This window comes from Catharus ustulatus, chromosome 3 (genome assembly GCF_009819885.2).
Source record: "Catharus ustulatus isolate bCatUst1 chromosome 3, bCatUst1.pri.v2, whole genome shotgun sequence".
Taxonomy (NCBI): Eukaryota; Metazoa; Chordata; class Aves; order Passeriformes; family Turdidae; genus Catharus; species Catharus ustulatus.
In genome coordinates, this window is record NC_046223.1 from 12,115,771 (window position 1) to 12,138,241 (window position 22,471).

A 22,471-nucleotide genomic window follows, 5' to 3' on the forward strand; every position below is an offset into this window, starting at 1 on the left:
CTTTCCTTGTCATATTAACATATTAATGAATATACATCAGTGAGTTGAACTAAAAATATATTGAAGATTTGCATGTCTGATTATCTCTGTGGAGTTTTGCAACTGATAATTTGAAAGGAGGACAGAAAAAAAACCCCTTGTGTCAAGGTCTATGCAAAATTACAGCTGCAAGAGGTTTCTTAATCAAAGGACTGTCTTGTATCTTTTGTAAGTTATAATCTCTTCCTAAATGAAGAGGATTTGCTCCAGGAATTACATTCAAAGTAGTCATTTCCTCAAGTGGTATATAGGACAATGATGTCTTAACCAAAAGCACTTGCCAGTGATCTCTTCCCAACCATCTCCTTTCAGAGAAAAGCAGGAAAACCTATGCTTCACCCACTGCCTCAGTATTTTCAAAACAAGCAAAAAGAAAAAAAAATCGGACCAGATGCATGCAAGGAAACAGAGAAAGCTATTTTGAGGATGAAATTGTCAACACCAACCAACCTCTTGTAACCATTGAATAAAAAAAACTCCCTGAACAATAAATGAGTTTATTTGTTAAAGCTGTCAGGACTCTGTTGCTGCTCCCAGACTTACAGGATCACTTCAGGCAACTCAGCCAAGCTGTGGCTCAGCTCACCACATTTTCCACTAACACTAGACAAAATAACCAGGCAAGGAATAGGACCAGTATTTCAATCATGTTTCCCATTACTGCTCACAAATCTATGTAGCTGAGAAAGTTTCTAGAAACAAAGAATATCAATGCTGTTAAAGTAGCAAGATTCTCTGTTCTTGCAATCTGTGCAGATTCCCACCTCCAGATATCCTTTTAGATCATCTCCATAGCAGATACCTTTTCCACCCTTCTCCAGATGAACTCCACAATACAAAACTCATCCAACAGCCTCTCATTTTCTATTCCTCCTCCATTCTTGGAAGAAAAATTGGCACTTCAGAGAAGTTATCCTCAGCATTCAAGGAGAGCTGCTTCATTTCTGTTCAAGAGATCAGTAGCTATATTTGAAAATGGTGGCTCTTTCAACATGTATGCTTAAATGAGCATTTTTTCAAGGCAAGACAGAGACCTCAATATCTTTTGCTCAATTTTGCCCTCAATAAATTGATCCACACTAAAAATCATGTGGGTGGAAAAAAAAAAGGATGGGTAGGGAACAAAAGAATTTCATTTGGACTCACTCAGCCACTTTCAGTTCCATGAACACGTCACTGCTGGGGCAGCACAAGGCTGAGGACAAGCAGGAACTTTTCAAGTCCACCTCACAGCAAGGAAAAGACCTGATATCAAAATCATCCTCTCAAACCCACGTGTGATCTGTGGCAGTTCCATTTACTGCCTTTCTTTCAGTCTATATTTTAACAAGATGAAGCCAGCATACCAAGGAGCAGACAAATTCATTTAATATAGAGGTAAAAGAATCTGCAAAAAAAAGGCTTTGTTTCCTACAGTCTTCCCTTCCCTACCTTGGGAAGGGGCATGAACCTCTCCCAAAAGTTCTCTGCTGGCCTCTAGAAGTCCCTAGGCAACTCTGCTCATGGTTTGTAACAGCAAGAGCAACTGCAGCAGGAGAGCCTGCTTTTATCCAGACAGGGTGCTAGCATTCCAAGTGTTTCACATGGTGATTAACTGCATTTCTCTGCAGGGGGCCAATAGCACCTCAGCCTTAAAGCTCAGCAACCTACTCCCAAGGACAGCTTTTCACACCAGCAGATTCCAGCAAGGTACCTGTGGAATCACTCTGTCAGAGAGTTGGTAAACAGAATGATAAGGGGAAAAGAAAAGGAAAAAAAATGTTTATCTTTCCTCATCTTTAACTAGGATGAGTAGAGGCTCCAGAAGGATGGAAATTTCCCACCCTAGTTTGCAGAAACTAGAATGAAAATACCTGCTCAATGAAAAGATAACACTGAGAACTAGCCATGAACTGAAGGGATTTTGCTTTGCCACTGTGGGCTGTGTTATTTCTTCTGTTGCATCAATTCTTGCACAGCAAAAACTGTGCAAGTTCCATCTTTTATGAAAAGTACATAAATATATATACATACACATATATATTTAAGATAGAAAAAGATAATCCAAAGGATTAAGCTACAAAAAGAATGCAATGTTCTACAAGTGTTTCTCCCCAGTTATGTGCCAGCTTTTGCCTTTTGTATCTTCTAATATCTTCTTCTGCAGTAGCTCTTCCTAATTAAAATAAATTAATTAACAGGTTAAATTAAAGAACAGGTTAAATAAATTAACAAATAATTATAACTATAAATAATTATACCCTGAATGCTAATGTTCAGAGATCTCAAAAGAGATCATGATAAACCTGAAAGGATCTCCAAAGCACTTCTCAGCTGCAATGTGGCATAGTATAAAGAGGGGCAAGGCTGGCCAACTGGCAAAACAACAATTTTAAATCTATTTGGCCAAGCTAGGCCTGTAAAAACAAGATGCTTTGTCAGCCAATGCAGTGGGCACTTATGTTCATAACAACTCCTTTTTTCCCTGAGCTTCCTAAGAACAAATGACTTGTTAATGTTGATATCCAAGTCCTCTGAAGAACACAGATGGACAACACCACCCGAACAGAGCTAAGAGGCTTTGATTTGCTGTATACAGGCTCTACAGCAAAGAAATTTCCCCTTTTAAAAATGTTTTTCAGGAATCACACAAAACTTTTGACTTCTGTTAAAAACATGCTTGTGGAGGTTACAATTTTAGGTCCTTCAATTACATTTCACCTCAATTACAGACTGGCTTTGCTGTAAGGTCATGCAGCCAAATGGTGCCAGTCTGCATGTGGCACTCTGTGCAAATGCAGTGCTTTAATTTGCATGTTTGCAGACACTCTCCACACAGCCCCAAGTCCATGGTGGTGGGGAACTGCACAGACAGTGGGACTGCCTGTGATTATTTACACAACAGTAGTGCAAGCGTCACATAGAAACTGCCCTGCCTCAAACAACAATTCCTTTGGGGTCTCTGACTCTGTAGAGCCAGCTCCAAGCAAAGGCATGTGGTAAAACACTTTTGCTGGGACAACTTTCAACAGCCAGGTCACTTGACCCCAGTTTCCCCTTCACTGCAATCTGTTTCTCAAGGCTGCAGGAGATGCTCTGGAGGACATTTCATCAAAGCTATCCCACATTTTATTGCTGTGTGTGAATGCCACATTGAGGTTAGATTGCAAAATCTTTGTTGATATCATATATAACACATTGCAAGTCCTCTGACATAACGTGCAAGACCTGAGAAGGTAAAAATTTCAAGGGTCCAGGACTGAATCTGAATTTAGACAGTTGAAAGGCAGTTAATAGGCATCACTCCTGGCTTCCTACAGCTCACCTTCAATTAATGCAGAATTTCCCCTCTAACACCCTGAGCTCAGCTACAATCAAAAATGTTTATATCCCAGGTAACTTATTCTATTTAATTACTTCAACAAATCCAGCTCCAGAGTAAAGACAGGGAATACAAGAGTATGTGTGCACTTGCACATCTGCATATACAGGGCACAAATAAACCAGAATGGAAACTGTCAGCACTACTGATTACAGAATATCCTTGCTTTGTAGGATGGAGAAAAAATTCCGTCAAATATACCCAGTGGAAAAGTGACAGTTTGAGTCAGACAGTTATTTAATACCTCCATTTAATGCTCTTATCTCCTTAACATACTTATTACACTTCCACATCCCAAGAACCACAAATAATAAAATTCTCTTCTTGTTCCCCAAGTTTCTCTCCACTCCAAGAAGGTGACAAAAATTGACCTGTCGAAGCAGGAGAGTACCATGCAGAGGATTAAGTAAATAACTGAGTTAAGTCAGTCAACTGTGTTTGTTTCCTCTGTGCTGAATAACCTGCTGCCCTCTCCATTTTTTATTTGCTTTTGCGCTGTACTTCCCTTATGTAACTGTTCCCTTCAGCTCATAAATTTCCAAGGTGAACAAAAGCTCAAATGATTACTTTCAGCTCGGCCATAAAGGTGATTTTTTTTCCAACTGACTCATACTTACCAGATTCTATCATTTTAATCACATAAAAATATTAAGCCCATTGGGGTTAAGTTGATTAATTTGGCTTCTAAATGCCCATGCTTTTCCATTTTCGACTGGAACATTGTTTCTGATGATGTTAATAGCTACAAAGATTAAGACAGATTTTGGCTGGAAAGGAAAAATGGTTTGGTGGTTGCTTTTCCTTCCTCTTTGCAGGCCAGGCTGGTATTATTTTGCTTTGGGTATCTGGAGCTGCTTTTCATCTCCCCACGCATCACTTTGCCCACACTGATACCCTACAAAAAGCAATCTGCCTTTTCAAACAGATCCTACATAAAAAAGACAGGAGATCCATTATCTGGGGCTATTTTCAGTCATATCTCTGAAGCAGCCTGACCTGGAGTCACACAGAGGCAAAAGCAGGAGCAGCCATAATCCTTCCTCCCTATGGCATGAGTTTACTCCTGATGTTCTCTTGGTCTGACCTCCCTGCAGCAGCAACAGCTATGGCTGGGGATAACTGTACCTGACAAAAGCCAAGAGAAAAATGGCTTAGAAAAATGCACAAAACACCACCACATCCTCAGCAGTGCTCAGTCTGTACTCCCAGAAAGGGAATGAGTTTTATAGATGATAAATTCTAAGATTTTTTTACTACATCGCGAAAGCATGTTCATGTGTGAATGCTAAAAATAAATACAATTTGCTTATAGCACAGATGATAGAAATTTTAGCCTAAATTTGTGTAGATATAATTAACAAATCAGAAAAAAAATATTAATTTGCCAGAAGTTAACTTTGAGACCTACTTCACTCCTTCCCAATACATTAATTAAATCTTTATAGTCATTGCAACTAAAACTTGATGAAATGTCAAGCTCCAGATCTTCAAAATACTGGTAGCTTTTTATCTCCTACATATAGCACACGACAATTGTCTACACTCCTTATGAACTCTTTCCATACATGAACTAAGAGAATTATTACCTGAATTAGTATTATTTTCTCTGAATTACAAGGGTCTGGACCCAGCCACTAGCAGACAGCAGGTGAACTGCCAGCTGACAGTTCCTACTTTTTCAACCTCAAGTATGCTGTTGCACTGGCAAAGATGCACTTCACCTAGCAAGTCCTTTCATCAGAAGGTATTTTAGCTCACTGGGGAGAGTTTAAAGTATTGAATATTAGAATTTCACTGAAAAGGCTGTTGCTAATGTTTGATACTTGTTTTTTATGAAGATACATATCCCTGGTGATTTCAGACCAGAAGAAATATATGGAATGAAAGGCTGCTGTTTGCCCTTAACATTGAAATAAATGATCCCAATTTCTTACCTTGTATGTAGCTTTTGGAATTTGTGGCATTTACCTACTGTATTGTTATGACACCTCTGTCAGGTAGATGCTTTTAGAAAAGGCAAGAGAAGAGAGATACAGTATTTGGGGGAAAAACCCTTTAATCCATAATCCTGATGTGATTATCTCAGGTCTTTCTGGGAAGAATCCTGTGGTAGAATCCCAGCTTCATGTTAAACTAGGGCAGAAAATACTCTTTGATCATAAAACATGCTTTAAGATCCAACAAAGCCCCAGGAGAAGTGATATTACATGGATTACTGGTATCTTAAACACTGAAATGTATGTAGAAATATCCATTCTGTAAATAAGTTAAAGCAAAAAAAGCCAAGAACAAATTCTCAGCTAATCTGTGATATCTGATCAGTCTCAGGCATTAAACTGCAAAACATGTAATGCTATGTATTTATATAAAGAAAGTAAAACTTATTGGTAGATCAGCCCACAGTAGGACCACAGCCCCAGGGGAGAGGCACATCTCATGAGGAAAATAACATGATGAAGTCCAGAACACAAGTTAAAATATTATCTTAGTGCCCAAGCCATGGTGCAAAACCAATGCATTAATTTTCTATCAATGACAAGGTCAGGTATAAATCTGAGACAGAAATGTGCAGGTAAGCCAACACTGCACAGCAGTGGCTGCCCACCATGTGGAGCAGGGCTGGTGCAGGGGCAGGAAGGGCATGGGAAGGAGGATGCTCCAGTTCACTCTCCCATCCCTCTGAGCAGATTCACATCTGGTTGAAATTTCATGCCAAAAGAGCTTTACAGACCTGCTCAGAGAGGGAGAACAAGATAAAAAAGGACACAAAGAAGGGGGCAGGTAGCTATAGACGCTGTAAGAGAAAGCCAGTAAGGTAGGTTAAAAACACAAGAGGATAAAACCATTGTGCCAAAGAAAATTTGAGCTGTTGAAAAGGCAAAAATGAACCGGCTTTGATGAGCACTAAATATCACAAGATAAAGGTAAATGTAGGCTGAAGTGCAACTGCTTTATCATTTTATTTTTAGTCATATTGTAAAAGAAAATGGGCTTTCAAAGCTGATGGTTAGCATGTTCATCTGCCTTTAACCAGAATCTACAAAGACTACGACACCAGCGTAAAGGAAACTTTTAATGTTGCTGTAAAATCTTTACTGAAGAAGAGTTCAAACTCCAGCTTACAGACCTGAATCCAATTTTGTGAAGTTTGGAGCATGGTATTTTCAAATGTTCCTCATTAGAAGTGTTTTTAAGAGCATTTAGGGAAAAGGGTTCATTTTTTTTTCTCTTATCAGTAATGGCAAGGCTATCAAGAATTAATGCATGCAAGTTGTCATGGATTCTCAAACCCAGAAACATTCCTCTCCAGTCAGAAAACGTTTACAGAATTTGACAAAATTCACGTAAACTCAGTCTTGTGGCATTAATGAACCAGTCACTTCCAATTCCTCATTCCCAACCACATCAGGTCTCACACACACAGAGTCTTCCCCTCATGAAAGAGTTGACTAAAATTCAAAGAAGGCAAGCAGGAAGCAAAGTTATTTATTGAAGCAGAAGGAGCAGATGCTCCACCAAGCAGCCTGGCCTTCTGCTGGGCAGAGATCTAAATCCAACCCAGAGACACTGAGAAGAATCAGAGTGACTTCTGGAAAGGTGCATTTTCTACAGAGCATTTCTTTGCTTCTGTTGAGCCATGAAATATTCATGTCAATTCATTACACTTGTATATTCCCCTGTTATCATGTGTCCAAATGAAAACAGTCTGCTGTAAATAATTTACTCCTGAATCATCAGCCAGCTTTCTTCTTCAAAGCCAGATCTTCATTATTCACCAAATCCCATCCATGGCTGACAACTTTTTAGAAAATATGTTCTCTGCTAAACTTAACAAAGGTACAAAACTTGATATTTAGAAGACATGTGCTAACAATAAAGTAAAAATACTTACAAAGACTGTAAAACATGACAGTTTCAAGTTAGTGGGCTGGATCCAGTGTGCAACAACTCGTTCAACCTCTAGGTAGGAGTTTCTGTGACCAATCTTTCCAGAAAGATTCCAAACCCCTGTGGTTTCCCAAAATTCATCCCATCACAGGGGCATACAGCTTGATGCAGAGTGCCTCAACCCAAAGATTTACAGCAGAGAACTTATTTAAACCACAGCTAAAGGCGATGTGAAACCAGAACTCCTTAGAATAAATGAAAATTGACTCGAGTGGTGACAATGCTAATTACTCCATGGTTGTTTCAGTAAGTCACAGTTTAACTCACACCAAGCGTCAGGCTTGCCACAGCTCACTGGTATCCTCAGGGAAGGATGGCAGTTCCAAAAATGCATTTACACAACCATTTCCCTTGGCAGCATGAAGGGGCATTGCTAAAATAATTAATTTTGATTTGGTTGTGGGGCTCTTTGGTAAGAGACATTACAGTGTCTCAGAAATGTGTATTCTTCCTCCATATTCACATCCCCTGACTCTCTCTGAAGAGGGTGAAAGAAAAATAAATGTCCTTGCTGCTTACTGTAAAAATCCATTACTGGGGGAAAAAATAGTTTCAAAACAAGAGTCACTAACTACACAACCCCCTTCTGAAACACAACAGCAATTCTGAGTTCAGGATTCATTTTTTAATGAATGTAGGTATTTCTCCCATTTGCTCACTAAAGTACTCAATGTACTCATTATAATGTGCTCCCTGTAACCTTTTTATTCAAAGCAACCTTTTTTCCATTTGCTACTAATAGAACACAATAATCTTCTATCTCAAGATGCTGAGCAGAAAACTCCACTTCTTTGAGGTTAGGAAACAACCTGAAGCCACACACCATTATCGTCTTGGTCTGAAGGCTCAGGGAGGATCGGCTTCCACTGACTGCAAAGGGAAGTGAGCTAACAGAATGACTCCAACAATACCTTCTGTCTCTGCAGGATCCCACATGTATGATCATCCAGGTCTTGGCTTAGCCACACAGTTGGAATTCAATCACTCTTATGCACACGTATATTCCATGTGTGTGCACGTATGTATGGACTGAGATATTCTTAATTCAGGTACTCTTGCTATTAAAATACTATGAAATACAAGGAACCTTGCTAACATCAAAATGCCCAAATCAGCTCATGGCATGATTTGCAGTAGCTACTGCTAAGAAATGAGGTTTTAAAATTTGCTAAAACATTGCAGAGAGAAAAGATACCGAATTGACATTTCCTGCTAGAAAACAACAGTAAAGTGTGAAGATGGGAAGCTGTGCCTTTAGCTGTACATTCCTATGGACTATAAAGATTAAAAAAGGAAGGCAGTGTTCAGCACTGATAGAGCTATATATAGATATCTTTCAGGCAGATAAGGCCAGATTGCATAACGTGACAGGTAATAAGGATGTACTTCTAACATAAGAATGGGTATTATGTAAAATAAAAAGGAGTCTTTCCCCACATTTGTTCTAAAATGTAGTTTGTGAACTTTACTCTTTTTCAGCTCCTACTTTGCATATTTTAACTAATTTTAGAGTTGAATTAAAAGAAAAAATTGAATTTCCAGTGCACGGTATACAAATGAAATTATAGGATCATGTTTGATTTCTACATCCTCTGACTTTTCAAGCTTAATGTAAAGACAGTTGTCAATACATATACGAAGATATAAAAAAAAAGGCAAAAATTGCATTCACCAGCCAGAATGTTTCTGTGTATCCAGAGATGGACCCTAATTTCAAGACAATTAAAGGGCCAGTGGTGATGAATCAGCTGGCTTGATTTGGATGCAGTGAGTTCAGCAATAGGTAATATGCCTCAGTGTATATGCGGTTACATCAGGTTTATATATTTTGCAAAAGGAAGCTTACCTGCCCATTTTTTCCCAGTTCCATTTCAACTATCGCAACAGGAGTGTTTATCTGATCAATGTGCCTCAGCTGTGACTTCAGGTCCACTCTCCAGTTCATGTTTTTCAAGACATTATCCCAGCGGCTCTGATTAATCAGGCTCTCGTGGATTTGAGTCCGGTGGTTCTTCCAAAATTTTGCAATGACTGCAGCCTGATCTGATGTGATGCCACCTTGTTTTTTGGTTTGGGCAGTGAGGAAAGCTTCCAGCTGATTGGAATCCATGTCTGCTGAAGCAATTGACTGCAGGAAAATAAAGGGGGTAAAAGGGAAAAGCTTGCTTAAATGAGGATTTAAAGGTCACATCTTTAGGGTTTGACAAATATTAGATCTTAAAGGGGTTGTACAAACAAACTAGGTTATGCAAATAACCTGACACCTTTTATTAAAACTCAGTTTGCAAGTGTCCACTACTTATTCCAGATTCCTGCCTTGCAGCAGCTGGGGGAGAGGGGATTGACTCTAGCAATGAGCTGGGAGCACCTTTGGGAATTCAGCACTGGTATGGATAGGAAGGAGGCTTCTCCCCCTCTCCTGGCCCTTTCCCCACTGTGCCAGAGCCATTCCCAAATGGACAGTGCTACACACACTGTATCAGGTCTGGCACTGCACTGCTGCTCTGATGGGCCAGGAAGCAGGAATGCTGGGACAAACAAGGCGTGCTCCTGGGCTGAAACAAGTGAAGGGACAGCCCAGCTCATTGCAACATCCACAGTTTCATCTGCCACCTCCACACCACACACACAGAAACAAAACTGGTAAATGCTGCCCCAGAAAAGCAGGGCCTGCAGTAGCAAAGCACAAGTCTTTCAAGGGAGAGTCAAAATACAAAATGTTACTGCATTTTTTTCATCTGTATTATTCTATCCATACGGCCCAAAAAGCCTTCACAATGTAACTGCAGGTTCTTGTAGAGAATTGGTGCACTTTGTCAGGCTTTATTTGTATTTTGCAATGGTGTGGAAGGGGTAATTTACTCCTCCTCCCAGCAGCAACAGAAATGATTATGCAGCAACAGAAATTATTATTACTCCTAAAACCCCCTTTTTATATAGATACCCAGTTTTTCCATCTATTTTTTCAAAACTGATAAATCCACAGCCTTGTATTGCCTAAGCAGCAATAGTTGCTACTATATATGGCCACGAAAGGAGGATGGGAGGTGGAAAGAGGAAACTGTGGTTAAGTTTCCCCATCTTCATTTCAAGCAGATGCTTTTGCTTCATTTTCACACAAAATGGATGCAACTTCTCCAAAATGCACACAACACCTCCAAGCACACACTGACGTGGAGCACAGCAAGGTGAAGTGCAGCCAGTCCTTGGGATTTGCCTTGATTTAATCTTCTTTGCAATGGCACTGCTACAGCTGCACTCCAGGCACTCAGGGAAGCCACGGCCTCATTCCTTTAGCCAGGGGTGTGACATTGTGTGGCTTTGGGCTGGACACACACACTGTGCACCTCATAGTGCCTGTCTGCAAAACTGGGCAGTGCTTATTTAAAAACTGAGGTGGTTGTAGTGGTTTTTTATGAGGGATGAGCTGCCTTGCCTTGCTTTCACAATAGATCAGCTGCCATCTGTTATGTGATTGAGAAAAGAAATGGCAATCAACACTATGAGTAAACCCTCAGCTCTATTAAGGCTCCAGCTTAATAGGAGCATCTGTGATTTTATTATAAAATCTGAGCTGCCTAGAGCACCATTCTGGCTTTTCTATAGCGCATTTGAAATATTGGTACATACTGCCTGCTTTATATAAAAAATATTTAACTTAAGTGGTAATTATCCTGTACTAACGCATTATGCTAGAAGTGAAAACAGCACTTCTTTTCATTTTCAGAAGAAAAGCTATTCAGACTTACAGTCCCTTCCTACAACCATGTCTTACACTGTCTACTAACAGCAGTGTGGAGTATTTTCTGCTTTAGTATTTTTCACATCACTACATCTGTGTTTGTGTGTTGTGTGACACCAGCTACTGCCCGTGCACTCCTCCTGTGTTGGTTTATGAATGGGGGCAGAAGTGCAGGTGAATCAACAAGCACAGACCCCAGCACCTCATGCAAGCCCTGTCAAGATCAAGTTCAGATGCAGACTTTCTTCTCAGTTCAGCTGTGCAGGAAATTGCCTTCTGTTTTATTCCTGTGCAGAAACCAGGAACACAATCTGTGTCCTCTACGCTGAGTAAAGCAAAGGTGTCATGGCAAAACAGCTCATCTGAGTTACATGTGAACCTAAAGGTTCATGGTGATACCAGGTACCCCTTTTACCAGGCTTGATTTCATAACCTTCCAGCATTTCACATTTGTAATCCTCTGGGATGTTTTTTTTTAAACCTCACTCTCTTCACAATATCCCTTTTTGCAAGATGCAGCAGGATTTTTGGCAGTACCCTTCCAAGCTGATAAAAAATTGCAGACACAAAGTTCCTTATTGTGCTTGACATGTGATATAAATCTGACTTTGAAGGGTATCAGGATGAGGAAGCTTATGACCAAACTTGAAATTTTAAGCATACTGAACACAAACCAATATTACTAGAGCACACAGAGGATAGTTCAACCAGGTAAAGATCATAAAGAGATTGACAATTAATTAAATCAGGGTCTGGTGTGAGCTACATTTAAAAACTCAGTACCTTTATGTACTATAAGCACCCGATGTAGTTTGTTACCAAAAGAGTGCCACATAAAACCAGAGGGAGGAAACCATGTATGATAATTAGTCATCATTTATACCTCCCTCATACACACATGTGCACAAATACACACAATACAGATGGTTTTATACTCTACACATAAAAGAAACCTACTGCACACAGGCAAGAACTGAAAAGGTAACAACCACACAGTATTCTGGTGGAGTATTTATCAGACAATGCATACCTTAAATATTATAGCCTTGTAATCCATCATTCAGACTACAATCTCTCTTCTTAGAAATATGACTACAACTTAAAAAATCCTTTAAAAATTAACTAGATGTGGGTACAAACAATCAATGAGTTATATTTTGGTACAGCTGCATGAAGATATTAATTAATGGAGATATATTTTCTTTGAAATTCCTCAACAAATCCCACCAGCTATAACGGTTTTCAAGTCACACAAGAACAGTAGCTCATTTTCGTATTCTCTTTCATCTTAACTTGGAAACATTTCACTGTGGGGAAAAAAAATGAAAGAATATGTGAAGTCCTTACTGATCTTCTCGGTCTCTTGTTGCATGAACATTTACAGAATTCAGTCTTTAAACAAATGTAGTTCTACTCCATTGCTTATATGAAGGGCCTCAATTCAGAATTTTTTTAAGCTTGGGGAAATGTTTTAATTTAACTTGGCAAAAACTGTATTTCCAGTCATATTCTGCATAGCATTACAAACAGTTCTTTCTATTACTTTTAACAATGCTCATTTATTACAAAGAATATCAAATTATAGTGAATACATCTGATTGATATTTCTAAGAATTGATTAAGTTAAAACACCAGTGGTTCTTCTGTGCTTACAACTAGAGACAGATAAAATATATCAGATTATAATTATCTCCCTCTCATGCTATTAAACCCCAGGAGCTTCAGATGGGCATTTATCACCACCAGGACAATGACCAGCTGTCCCTCAGCTCTGACTGCCATGGTGAAGATTGTTTCTGCTGGAATAAACAACACGTGCAGTTCAGCATCCTAACCAGAAAATTCTCAGAACTTAAAGGTATGGAAACCTGTTTTATTCATCTGCTGCCAGAGCTGAATCACTGTCAGCATTGGATCTAGAGTGATACATCTTTTTAATGCCAATTTCTTAGTCCAGACAGACCTTAAAGTGCCGAATAATTTTCATAGCTTCAGTCACTGCACCGTTAGTGACACATCATGATGTTATAGAGACTTTATACTCTCAACTAATTTCAGTTTTTGTTGGCATTCACAAGTAATTTACCATTTCAACATAAAAATCTTCAACTAACAAAAAGCAGAAAAGTTCTTTCAAGAATGTATAGAATCACAGCTGTTCTGTGCCAGTGCAAAACATAAATTAACTTTACTATGACTATTCACTTAAATGTTTAAGTAAGAAAAGCCTATTTCAAAACTAGAGTCTGTAAGATAGCACCATTAGATACTAAAAATTTCCTCACTTTATGCATTTTGTGATTTAATGAAACATTCTTTTTCTTTTCCCTCCTAGAAAGCACAGCTTATGGACAGTATGTCACATTATATACACACAAATCCTGCCCTCAGACTGGCAACACTTTCCTTTCCAGAGACTGGGCAGATGCTTTTGAACAGCAAGAAAGAGTTTTGGTCATACTGAATTCTCCTTGTGTTCTCCTTCAGCACATACCCACTATGTCTTCAAATACAATTCAGCCAATAAAAATATGACTTCAAATACCATTTCCTTAATGAAACAGTATTTGATAATCTGGAGAGTTTTGTATTAGGCTAATTAGATCCATCAGACATGTGCCCTGGTACACAGAACAGGAAAACAGACTTAAATTCATTATCTCTTCTGAGAAATAAAGCCTGACAAGCACGCAGTACTAGTGAGAAACAACAATTGGTAAAACCCACTGGGAATAAAAGAACACATTTCATTCTCAGAAATAAAACATTACTTGTCAACCATCACAGAAGAACTTTAAGAGCTGGACATACAAGCATGTGGGGGCATTTCCTCCAGCTGACCCTCAGAACTGCCACCCTGGAGCACAAAGAAAACCCAAAATCAAGGCAACAAACAATTCAGTGCCATGGACTGTGCTACTGAACTCGCCTCCCCAGGCTTTTGGGAGCCACGGTAAAAGGCTATTCCTGCATCACAGCCCTTCTCATGTGCTTTTAGAAACAGAACCTTGAAGGCCATTTCTCAGACCCCAGGAATGCATGCAGGGAGATGTGGGAGCAGCTCAGACAGGCGGAACACACCAAGGAACCTCGCTCAGCGGAACATCTTCACCACACAAAGCCCATTCTGGGTAACACCAATGTGCAGCTCTTTCATTTATCAGCCTCAGAGGAAAACATTTACTGGATTTGGGGGCAAACAGCAGCTTCCTGCACGGGAAGAGATACAGCTCAGAACAGCACATCAGTGCTGTTGACACTGTGCTATTTCTCAAGCTCAGCATGCTCCTCTGCAAAAGCAGCTTCTGACAGGAGGAATCCAACATCTTCCCAACCCTGTGATTTCTGGATCTTCCTTTGTATGTATGAGCCTGACTCTCCCAAGGGCTGCTGAGATACCCAGCCCTGTAACAAATGAGCTGTTCCCACAGATGTTCCCTGGATAGAAGTCCAGAAGACTTTCCCACGTTTCTGGAGGAGACAGTGGAGGTTTTCAATTAGCTGGTAGGTTGTGCCTCACAAACACTGTTTATTACAGTCCAAGAGCTCTCCTGAGAACCAGAATTAAGATAAAATTAGATACAACAGCCTGCAGCCTGTCTGCACTTGAAAATGGTGATCCATCTTTCAATCTTTCAGGAAAAAATCCCCCAAAACTAAAGGCTTCTACCCACCCCCAACAAATTTCTAAGTCAGAAATCACAAGTGACCCTAATACATTTAGTATTTCTACCACAAAGTAGAAAGATATAACCTCATCTCTAAGTCTTCATCAAATTCATGTGAGATCAGACGAATTCTTTTGTTCACATTCCATACTATGTCCCAGTATTACTTTTATTTGCCTCTTATGGAGCTGTAGTGAAAGCTAAACGTGAAATAAAACAGCTTGCTAAGAGAAAAGAACCACTGAACCTGTGAACCATTAGGAGGTCAATAAATGTTGTTTAAACCCTTACTTTTTTTCTAGTATGTAACAGGTCTTCTGCAACAATTATTTTTTTATTCCAACCTTTTGATTCCTTGCCAAGGAGGCACTCACCAGGTCAACAGAGTTTCAGTAGATTTGTAAATATTTTTGAATTCAACTTCTGATTTTCATTAGGCTTTGTTCTTGGATGGGAAGACTCGCAACACACACCAACACAAGAATTACAGAACTGCTACTGCAGATGGGAAAAATGTGTGTGTGGATGATGAAGTTTCAGGCAAAATTACATCCTTCCTGTGTTCCTGATCTCATTAAGCTTGATTCCACACAGACTCATCAATTACACACATGGAAGGAAAAAACTCTTCTCAATGGGTCACTTCCATGCTTCTTCACTGACTCCTCCATCTTCACCCCCACAATTCCCAGGCTCCCACCAAGCAGACATCCCCCAAACACCAACTTTTTTTTCTTTTTTGCATACTAGCTTACCAAACTATGTTCTCTGTTAAAATTATTTTTTTGCTTGAAAGTTCAATCACAGGGGAGTGAATACTCAGCTACTTTTGACCTAGCTTACAACACAAAAGAGATCTTAGCATTAGCTTTTAAAAGCATGTGAAGTGACCACATCTTTTCTCCAGGAGTCTGTGCAGCTGCTAGAAATGACCTGTTTGAACCCACAGTACCATAAATACCACTTCCCAAATTAATTTGCAGAAGGTGTCATTTTTCTGCAGTGTGAAGATGCATTTGATGACAAAGGAGGATGAAAGGCTGATGAAAACAGGAGCTGCAACCTGAGCCGTGTTCCTGCGGTCACATCGCGCCTGCTGGGCTGAGCTCCAAGTGGCTCCCCCACTCCAGAAAACATCTTTAGCTGAAGGAAAACTGAGAATCATCGGGATTACTCAGTCTGGACCTACTCTGTCTAGGCCTTACAGCACTTACCAAACAAGAACAAACAATAACAACAAAATCAGAACAAGCCCACCCGCGGATAACATCAGTTATAGGTAGGTATCCAAACGATGCCTGCAAACTCAGCTTATGAGTAGATACTAAGAGCTTGGATTTTAAGCAATAAACACAAAAAAAAGCACCAGCCCTTCCTTCCTGAGTAACTCTTCAAACTACTTGTATTATTTAAAATAGAAAGAGGAAGAGTTATACAAGAAAAACAGGCTCTGGAAAGAGCTTCTCAGAGAGCACAGATAGGTTGGATGGGCTGGAGAGAGATAAAACATGGAACAAAATGAAAGTTCTATTAATAGCAGATATACTTGCAACAACAAGGGTGAAATAGGAGGATTAAAAATATAAACATACTGAAATTAAAAATACAAATATAAATTGTCCAACCTGACATGTACTCTACTGAATTACAGCAAAGAAAAACATAATCCCAGACTTTGGCACCAGTTTTCTCCCCAGTCAAGTCCAATTCTTTGCTGTGGTTTAGAAAGCATTTTGCCACTTGGGGTGGAAGGAAAGAAATGTCACATTTCCAGTAGTTCTTAAACATGCAACTGTATTACAGACAAGTTTGAGAGGTTCAACCTCTTTCAAAATGGATGTGCACACACATGTGATCCCTGAACTCTGTTTCAGAAGAAGGGAGCTGTTTTCTTGGATAACATACAGATCTTTACAAGTTACATTATTTGGTCCAAAATATTTTTTTCTTCAGTCCTGAAGGAGCTGGATTCAGAAGCAAGAACCCACAACAGAAGAAAGTGATTTAATGGACTACTGCTAAAGACAGAGAGGTAAATAAAAGGCAGAAAGAAATCCAGACAGGACAGAAAATACCCAATGGTAAATTAGAAAAAAAAAAAAAGGGAAAAAAAAAGGGAAGGAATTAAAGCAGGAAAAGACAGACAGACAAAGTGACATGACCTGTCATTCCCTTAGGAGATCAAGTGCTTAGCCTTTTCTTCTCCCCTTCTGTTCTCTTACAATAAAAGAGATCTGTGTTTATCAGGTTTCTACAATCATTCTGGGAAAATTACTTGCTGCTGTGGACTGCTGCTTCATGTTTAATCTCATTTCAATTTGGAGAGTTAAAAATAGGAGTTGGAGCACTTCACATTTTGAAGACATGGAAGACAGAAAAAAGTTGTAGCCCTACCCTGAGTGCAGTAATGGTCCAGACATTAGCAGAGCTTATTGGAGCTTTGCAAGCAGTGATCCTGTCAGTGAAATCAGCACAAACTTCCTTTATTATGAACCAAGCACAATCATGAATTAAGGTTCCACTTCTATTCAGAGTACCTTGATTGTCTGCATCTTAAAAGTTAATGGTTAACTCAGCTAATCTGTCCCTTGGCTCGCATTTGGACATACAGCAGAGATGCTCCAGCAGTGAAAAACATGAACTATATGAGTCTCATTCCTCCACTGTGGCCATATACTCCCTTTTAGTGGCAAATTCTGACCCCAGTCTCTGCTTTCCTTCTTTCCCAGCACTACTGTGCATTACCTGTTATTGCCACTCTGAGCAGCAGCTGCAATTCCATTTCCTACCTGGAAGGAGAATGACTTCTGTACTCCCAGCCCAGGCTAGAGATACATCCCTGCCTCAGCCCATAACCCTGCAGACAAGTTTCAGAGTGGCAAATGGATCAGCCAGGAAAGGAGACAAGCTTACAGACTACACTGCTTCACAGGAAGCAACCAACAGTGCTCTGCCATCTGGTCCTTCACCACCTATTTTGACAACTCATATTACACGTTGACAGAGCTGACAGGTGAGAGAGAAGCTTCCATTCTCAGGATCCCAGCCACCAGGGCTTCCTTTCAGCACAGGGAAAATGGTTTTCCCTCCTGTCAGCTCAGTGAAACATAAAACATGTTCCCCAAACCAGCAGCAGCCATGGTGACTGTGAACACATGAGCCTTTACAAGGAGAAAGGAAAAGCAGGTCAAACTCCTCACCACAGGAATCATAACTTCTCTCTAAATCTTCCTCTCCATCCCTGTTGCTGGAAAAATCACCTGATCAGGAACAGAGGCCAAAGCAGGGAGCTTGGAAGAAACCATCTCTCACTTGCCCATAAAATCTTAGTTGCCATTTCCTGTATCAAAAATTATCTTTATAATAATAATAATAAAAAATATATAATTATACTAATATAATTAACATTTTGGGGGGGAAAAAAAAGCTGAAGATGTGATGAAACAGCTAAGACATCAACCAAAGCATTCTCCAATAGAATCCAATTAAATACTAATGACTGTTTTGATTACCCCTGAGAGAATGGCTCTGTCAGGTTGGGCTATCTAATCCACCCATCCATCCATCCATCCATCCATCCGTAGAGCTGGCCAAGCCATCAGGGTTTTCCCCTCCCCAGCCCTGTGCCTGCACAGCCCAAGTGCTCTGCTGCCCACACACCATTGTTGCTGCCAGAGCTTGCAGGGAAACCGCCAGTGGAAACTGCTTGGTACTGAAAATCTGCTTTTAGATTTCACGTTTTTGGGCTTCAACTGCCAAAAACTTCAGCAATCAAATGCTCCAAGATACTGCAACCCATGGCATCAAAAAGAATTTAATTAATTTTTCTCGTGGCTTTTTTCTTTCCGTCAAATCCGGGAGCTACGCATATTCAATAAACTCCCTGCTATTTGTCCACATGAACTGCACAGCTTCATTAGTTTTCTGTTCATTATGAGACTTTTTATAGATTTCCTGACATGTCATAAAATGAGCAAACCTACTCTCGTTCCCAAGCAAATATAAATTGCAAATGTACCATTTTCTCTTTGTCAGAAAAAGGGAGTTAGAAAGATTTTTCTCACTTCAAAAATGTTAAAAAATAAAAAGAGGAATCACAACTAATCCAAGTACATAAAATATTTCTGCCATGTGTGACTGTGTAAAACTAAAAGGTACTTATACAAACAGCTTGTCAGAAGAGAATAAAAACTACTCTTGAACCAGAAATGGCAAAAAGAGTCTGAGAGAACAGCACATCTGATGTGACAGTCTGAAGAGAGACAACAAAGCCGTGTGTAAATGTCAGACAAGGAGTAAAAATGTCTGTTGATTACTTGCCTTTCGCACAGATACTACTTCAGTGTCTTCAAAACGTATTTCATAATCCTGGCATCACAGTTTAGAGAGACTGCAAAGGAAGGAAATAAAAACTGCCCACCAAGCTGAGGTAGAAATCTTTTGGCAGAGATCCCAAAACATCTCAACCAAGAAAAAAAATCTAACCTTATTTGGAAAAAACCCCAAAGAATTCGCTCAAACTATATTTGTATTGCCACTTTTTACTGTTAGCAAAGAGAGAGAGAAGTGAAAAAATCCATGCTTTTGGAAATGCATTAACATATGCACAATACGATTACAAAAATATTTTTTAAATAGTTAGAAAACCACTTAAGGCTAACAATTGCTAGGACAAGTTGGCTATTATTTCACATTTTCTCTGAATAGTGTAATTTATGCCTTGTTTTCCTGAGATTGTTGCAGTCTGTTTGTACTTACATGAAATCACATATAAGCCAGCATTGTAAAGAGCTAAATACAGAATATGCCAAAGAATTAGAGGGATAAAAAAATGCATTCCAAGATCACTGTCACCCTTAAAAATTAAACTTGCAGTCCTCAAGCACAGCAGATAAACAGATACTGAACTCCACTGGGAACTGAGAATGAGGAGAGTCCCAGGCTTGCTATACAATTCAAAAACTACCAACTTTATAAAAGATGGAATACTCTGAATTAGATCTTGGGCTATCAACCAGAACCAGGTGCTCCAGCACTGTAAACAAAGCAAAAGGCAAGTCCCACTTACTTTGTTCAAACAGTCCAATTCTTAAATTGTTGGGTGGCTAAAATAAGTAAAGGAAGATCTGGTTTCCTTGTTTATGACTGGTAAACACAATGGGACAAAATTATGGAAAACTACTGTGCTTAAGCTCCAGGTATTGAGAATATAAAACAAAAATGTCTTCCCTTCAAAACAAATAAACAAAACCCAACAAAAACAACCACACAAAACAAACCAGCCAACCAAAGCCCACAAACCAACCAAGTCAGTTTGGTTTTCCCCATAATGAACCCTTAATCCTTCACAATGGAGGCCATCAATGTTCCACTCATTCTTCCTTACTCCATAAATTAAATCCTTTTCTTAAAATTCATAGTGTAAAAGCATACATTGATAATGATCATTATAAAATTAAAAACTAGTTATACTAGGCCCTGTGTTTAAATAAAGTCACTCAATTGACCTTGTTATAAAATAAATCATCCCCCAGGGATGACCTTGGAGCCCTCTCAGGAAGCTGCAGCTAATCCTGCCTGCCCAAGGAGGCTCCTGGGGAGACACAGGAGCCACTCAGCAGCTCAAGCTGTCAGATGTTCTTACCTGACAACTTCTGTCCCACTGGGTTTTAGGACTAAAACATCAATGAAAAAGGACTTCATGTAACATTTGCAGTGCCTGGTACTTTTGTGCCACTAAAGCTTTTCATTTTTTTTTTTTTTTTTAATTAAATAAACCATTGAAAAAACCAAGTATCATCCAAATGTTTAAGAAGTCAGGCTCCATCATATTTGGTCACCAGACTGGAAGAAATCCAGAGTACTGGATTTCAAACTGCAAATAATTCTAGCCATACAAGTAGATTCTAGCCATACAAAGTCTTTTGTTTTGACTACATTTTTTAATTTTTAATAAGTTGTTGGATATACTGCACCCAGTTGCTACACACTAGCACAGTCAACAATCTAAATTACATCATGCCAAGACTGTAGTTAAGTGTTACAAGGAATGAAAAATTTCAGATGTTCAACTTGCAAAAAGGTTGAGTTGTAAGTGTCATCCAAATTTCCTTTTCATACACTAGCTGTGAAATTCACTGCCTGTAAAAACCACAGCTCCTGCATCTTTGATAGACTGCTATTCAATGTGTCAACCACCCTCTGAAGAAAGACAGAAAGAAAGACGGCAAGAAAGACAGACAGCAAGATCTATTATCTGCTCAGCTTTGTGGCAGCCTCACATGAAAACAGTAAGGTTGAAAATAATATTTTTACTTCCTTGGCACCATCACTTGGCCCCTGAAGCAAGCAAGAACTAATCTTCCTTCACATCAGTTGTAACAGACACCATTTTTACAGCATATAATAAATAACAAAATTTCAGCATTGAGCCTTTCCTTTCCTTTTAGCCTTTATGCATCAAATTGAAGACAAGACAGCTCAAGTTCTCCCCTTTTCAGAACCCCACATTTACAAGAAGGACAACTCAAAGTAGTCTAGAAAGTCACCAGTGCTGTGAGATGATGGCAGTGAGCTTCATTACCCTCTTCAGCATCTCCCACACACTTTGGGAAATAGGGAATGGAGCCTTAGTGGTACTGAAATAAAGGCATGAAACTACATGTGAAGCCTAAGGGAGTCCTCCCTTTTCAAACATATTCCATACAGCATGTGTTTGATGAATACTAATTAAGCATAATAGAAGCATTTAATTTGGAATAATGATCTTCAAAGGCAAGACCTGACTCCTTGTTCTTCAATCAGAGTAGACTCTTGTTAAGAGTTAAGGTGTTTCAAGAAAAACACCGTGGGGATCAGGATGGAATAATGAATTCCAGCATAATCAATACATTTCCCTTTCTGTGTGTGACAGTGTTTGTGAATATGCTGAATATGCTGATCACAGATACACATATATGTGTGTGTAACTTACATAATAATCACACCTGCAGGGTTTGTTTGTTTTGAAAATGGTGTGATTAATGATGAAAATGTACCTGCTTGCAGAAGTCCTACAAATGCAACAAACTAAACCATACATTTGGATGGGAAAGTGGGAATCAGCAGGAATCCAACCTTCTCAGCAGCATGCTGTTCTGGAAGTCCACTAACTGCCAATTAGTAGATTTAAAATGCAATTCTAAAACCAACAGGCACCAGACATGAGAAGAGCCAGTACTGACCTGCCTGCTCTAGAAGCACACAGGTAGCACCAACCTCCACAACTGGGGCAAAGCAACCAGACCTCTGCTTGCAGAGATATAATCAACACTTTAATTAGAAGAGAGAGAAAGAGAGATTTGCTTCTTGTTTGGGCAATACAGAGCCTACCACACCTATTATAGATCAGGACACAGATCTGATGACGTTTCTTTAATTTACCACTTTTCCGTAGCTAACCTCAAGAAAAAAAAAAAAAAGAAAGAAAAAAAAGCACTGCAAAAGGTCAGGTAAACCATTAAACGTCAGGTGAGCCATTTTCACTGAGGTGGCACAATCACAGAGTATCAGCACTTCACAATCCCAAACGAAATGAGCCTTTCTGTCCCACATGTGAGTTACAGAAAATACCACTCATTAAACGAACAATGTCATAATGGTGGGAGCCCTTCTGTTTCTGTCTGCCTTGAGGATCTGCAGTTGTAGTTGAGGTTTGTAACATGCAGGCTCCTT

At 39.5% G+C, this 22,471-nt stretch overlaps 1 protein-coding gene across 1 annotated transcript in view; it reads right to left on the reverse strand.

Moving 5' to 3' along the window:
* Nucleotides 1-22,471, reverse strand: part of COMMD1 (copper metabolism domain containing 1) — a 58,785-nt gene that overhangs the window by 32,089 nt on the left and 4,225 nt on the right. The window contains exon 2 of the mRNA XM_033055854.1: nucleotides 9,195-9,476. Within this exon, the coding sequence (XP_032911745.1) occupies nucleotides 9,195-9,476 (282 nt within the window). The remainder of the gene's footprint in view (nucleotides 1-9,194; nucleotides 9,477-22,471) is intronic.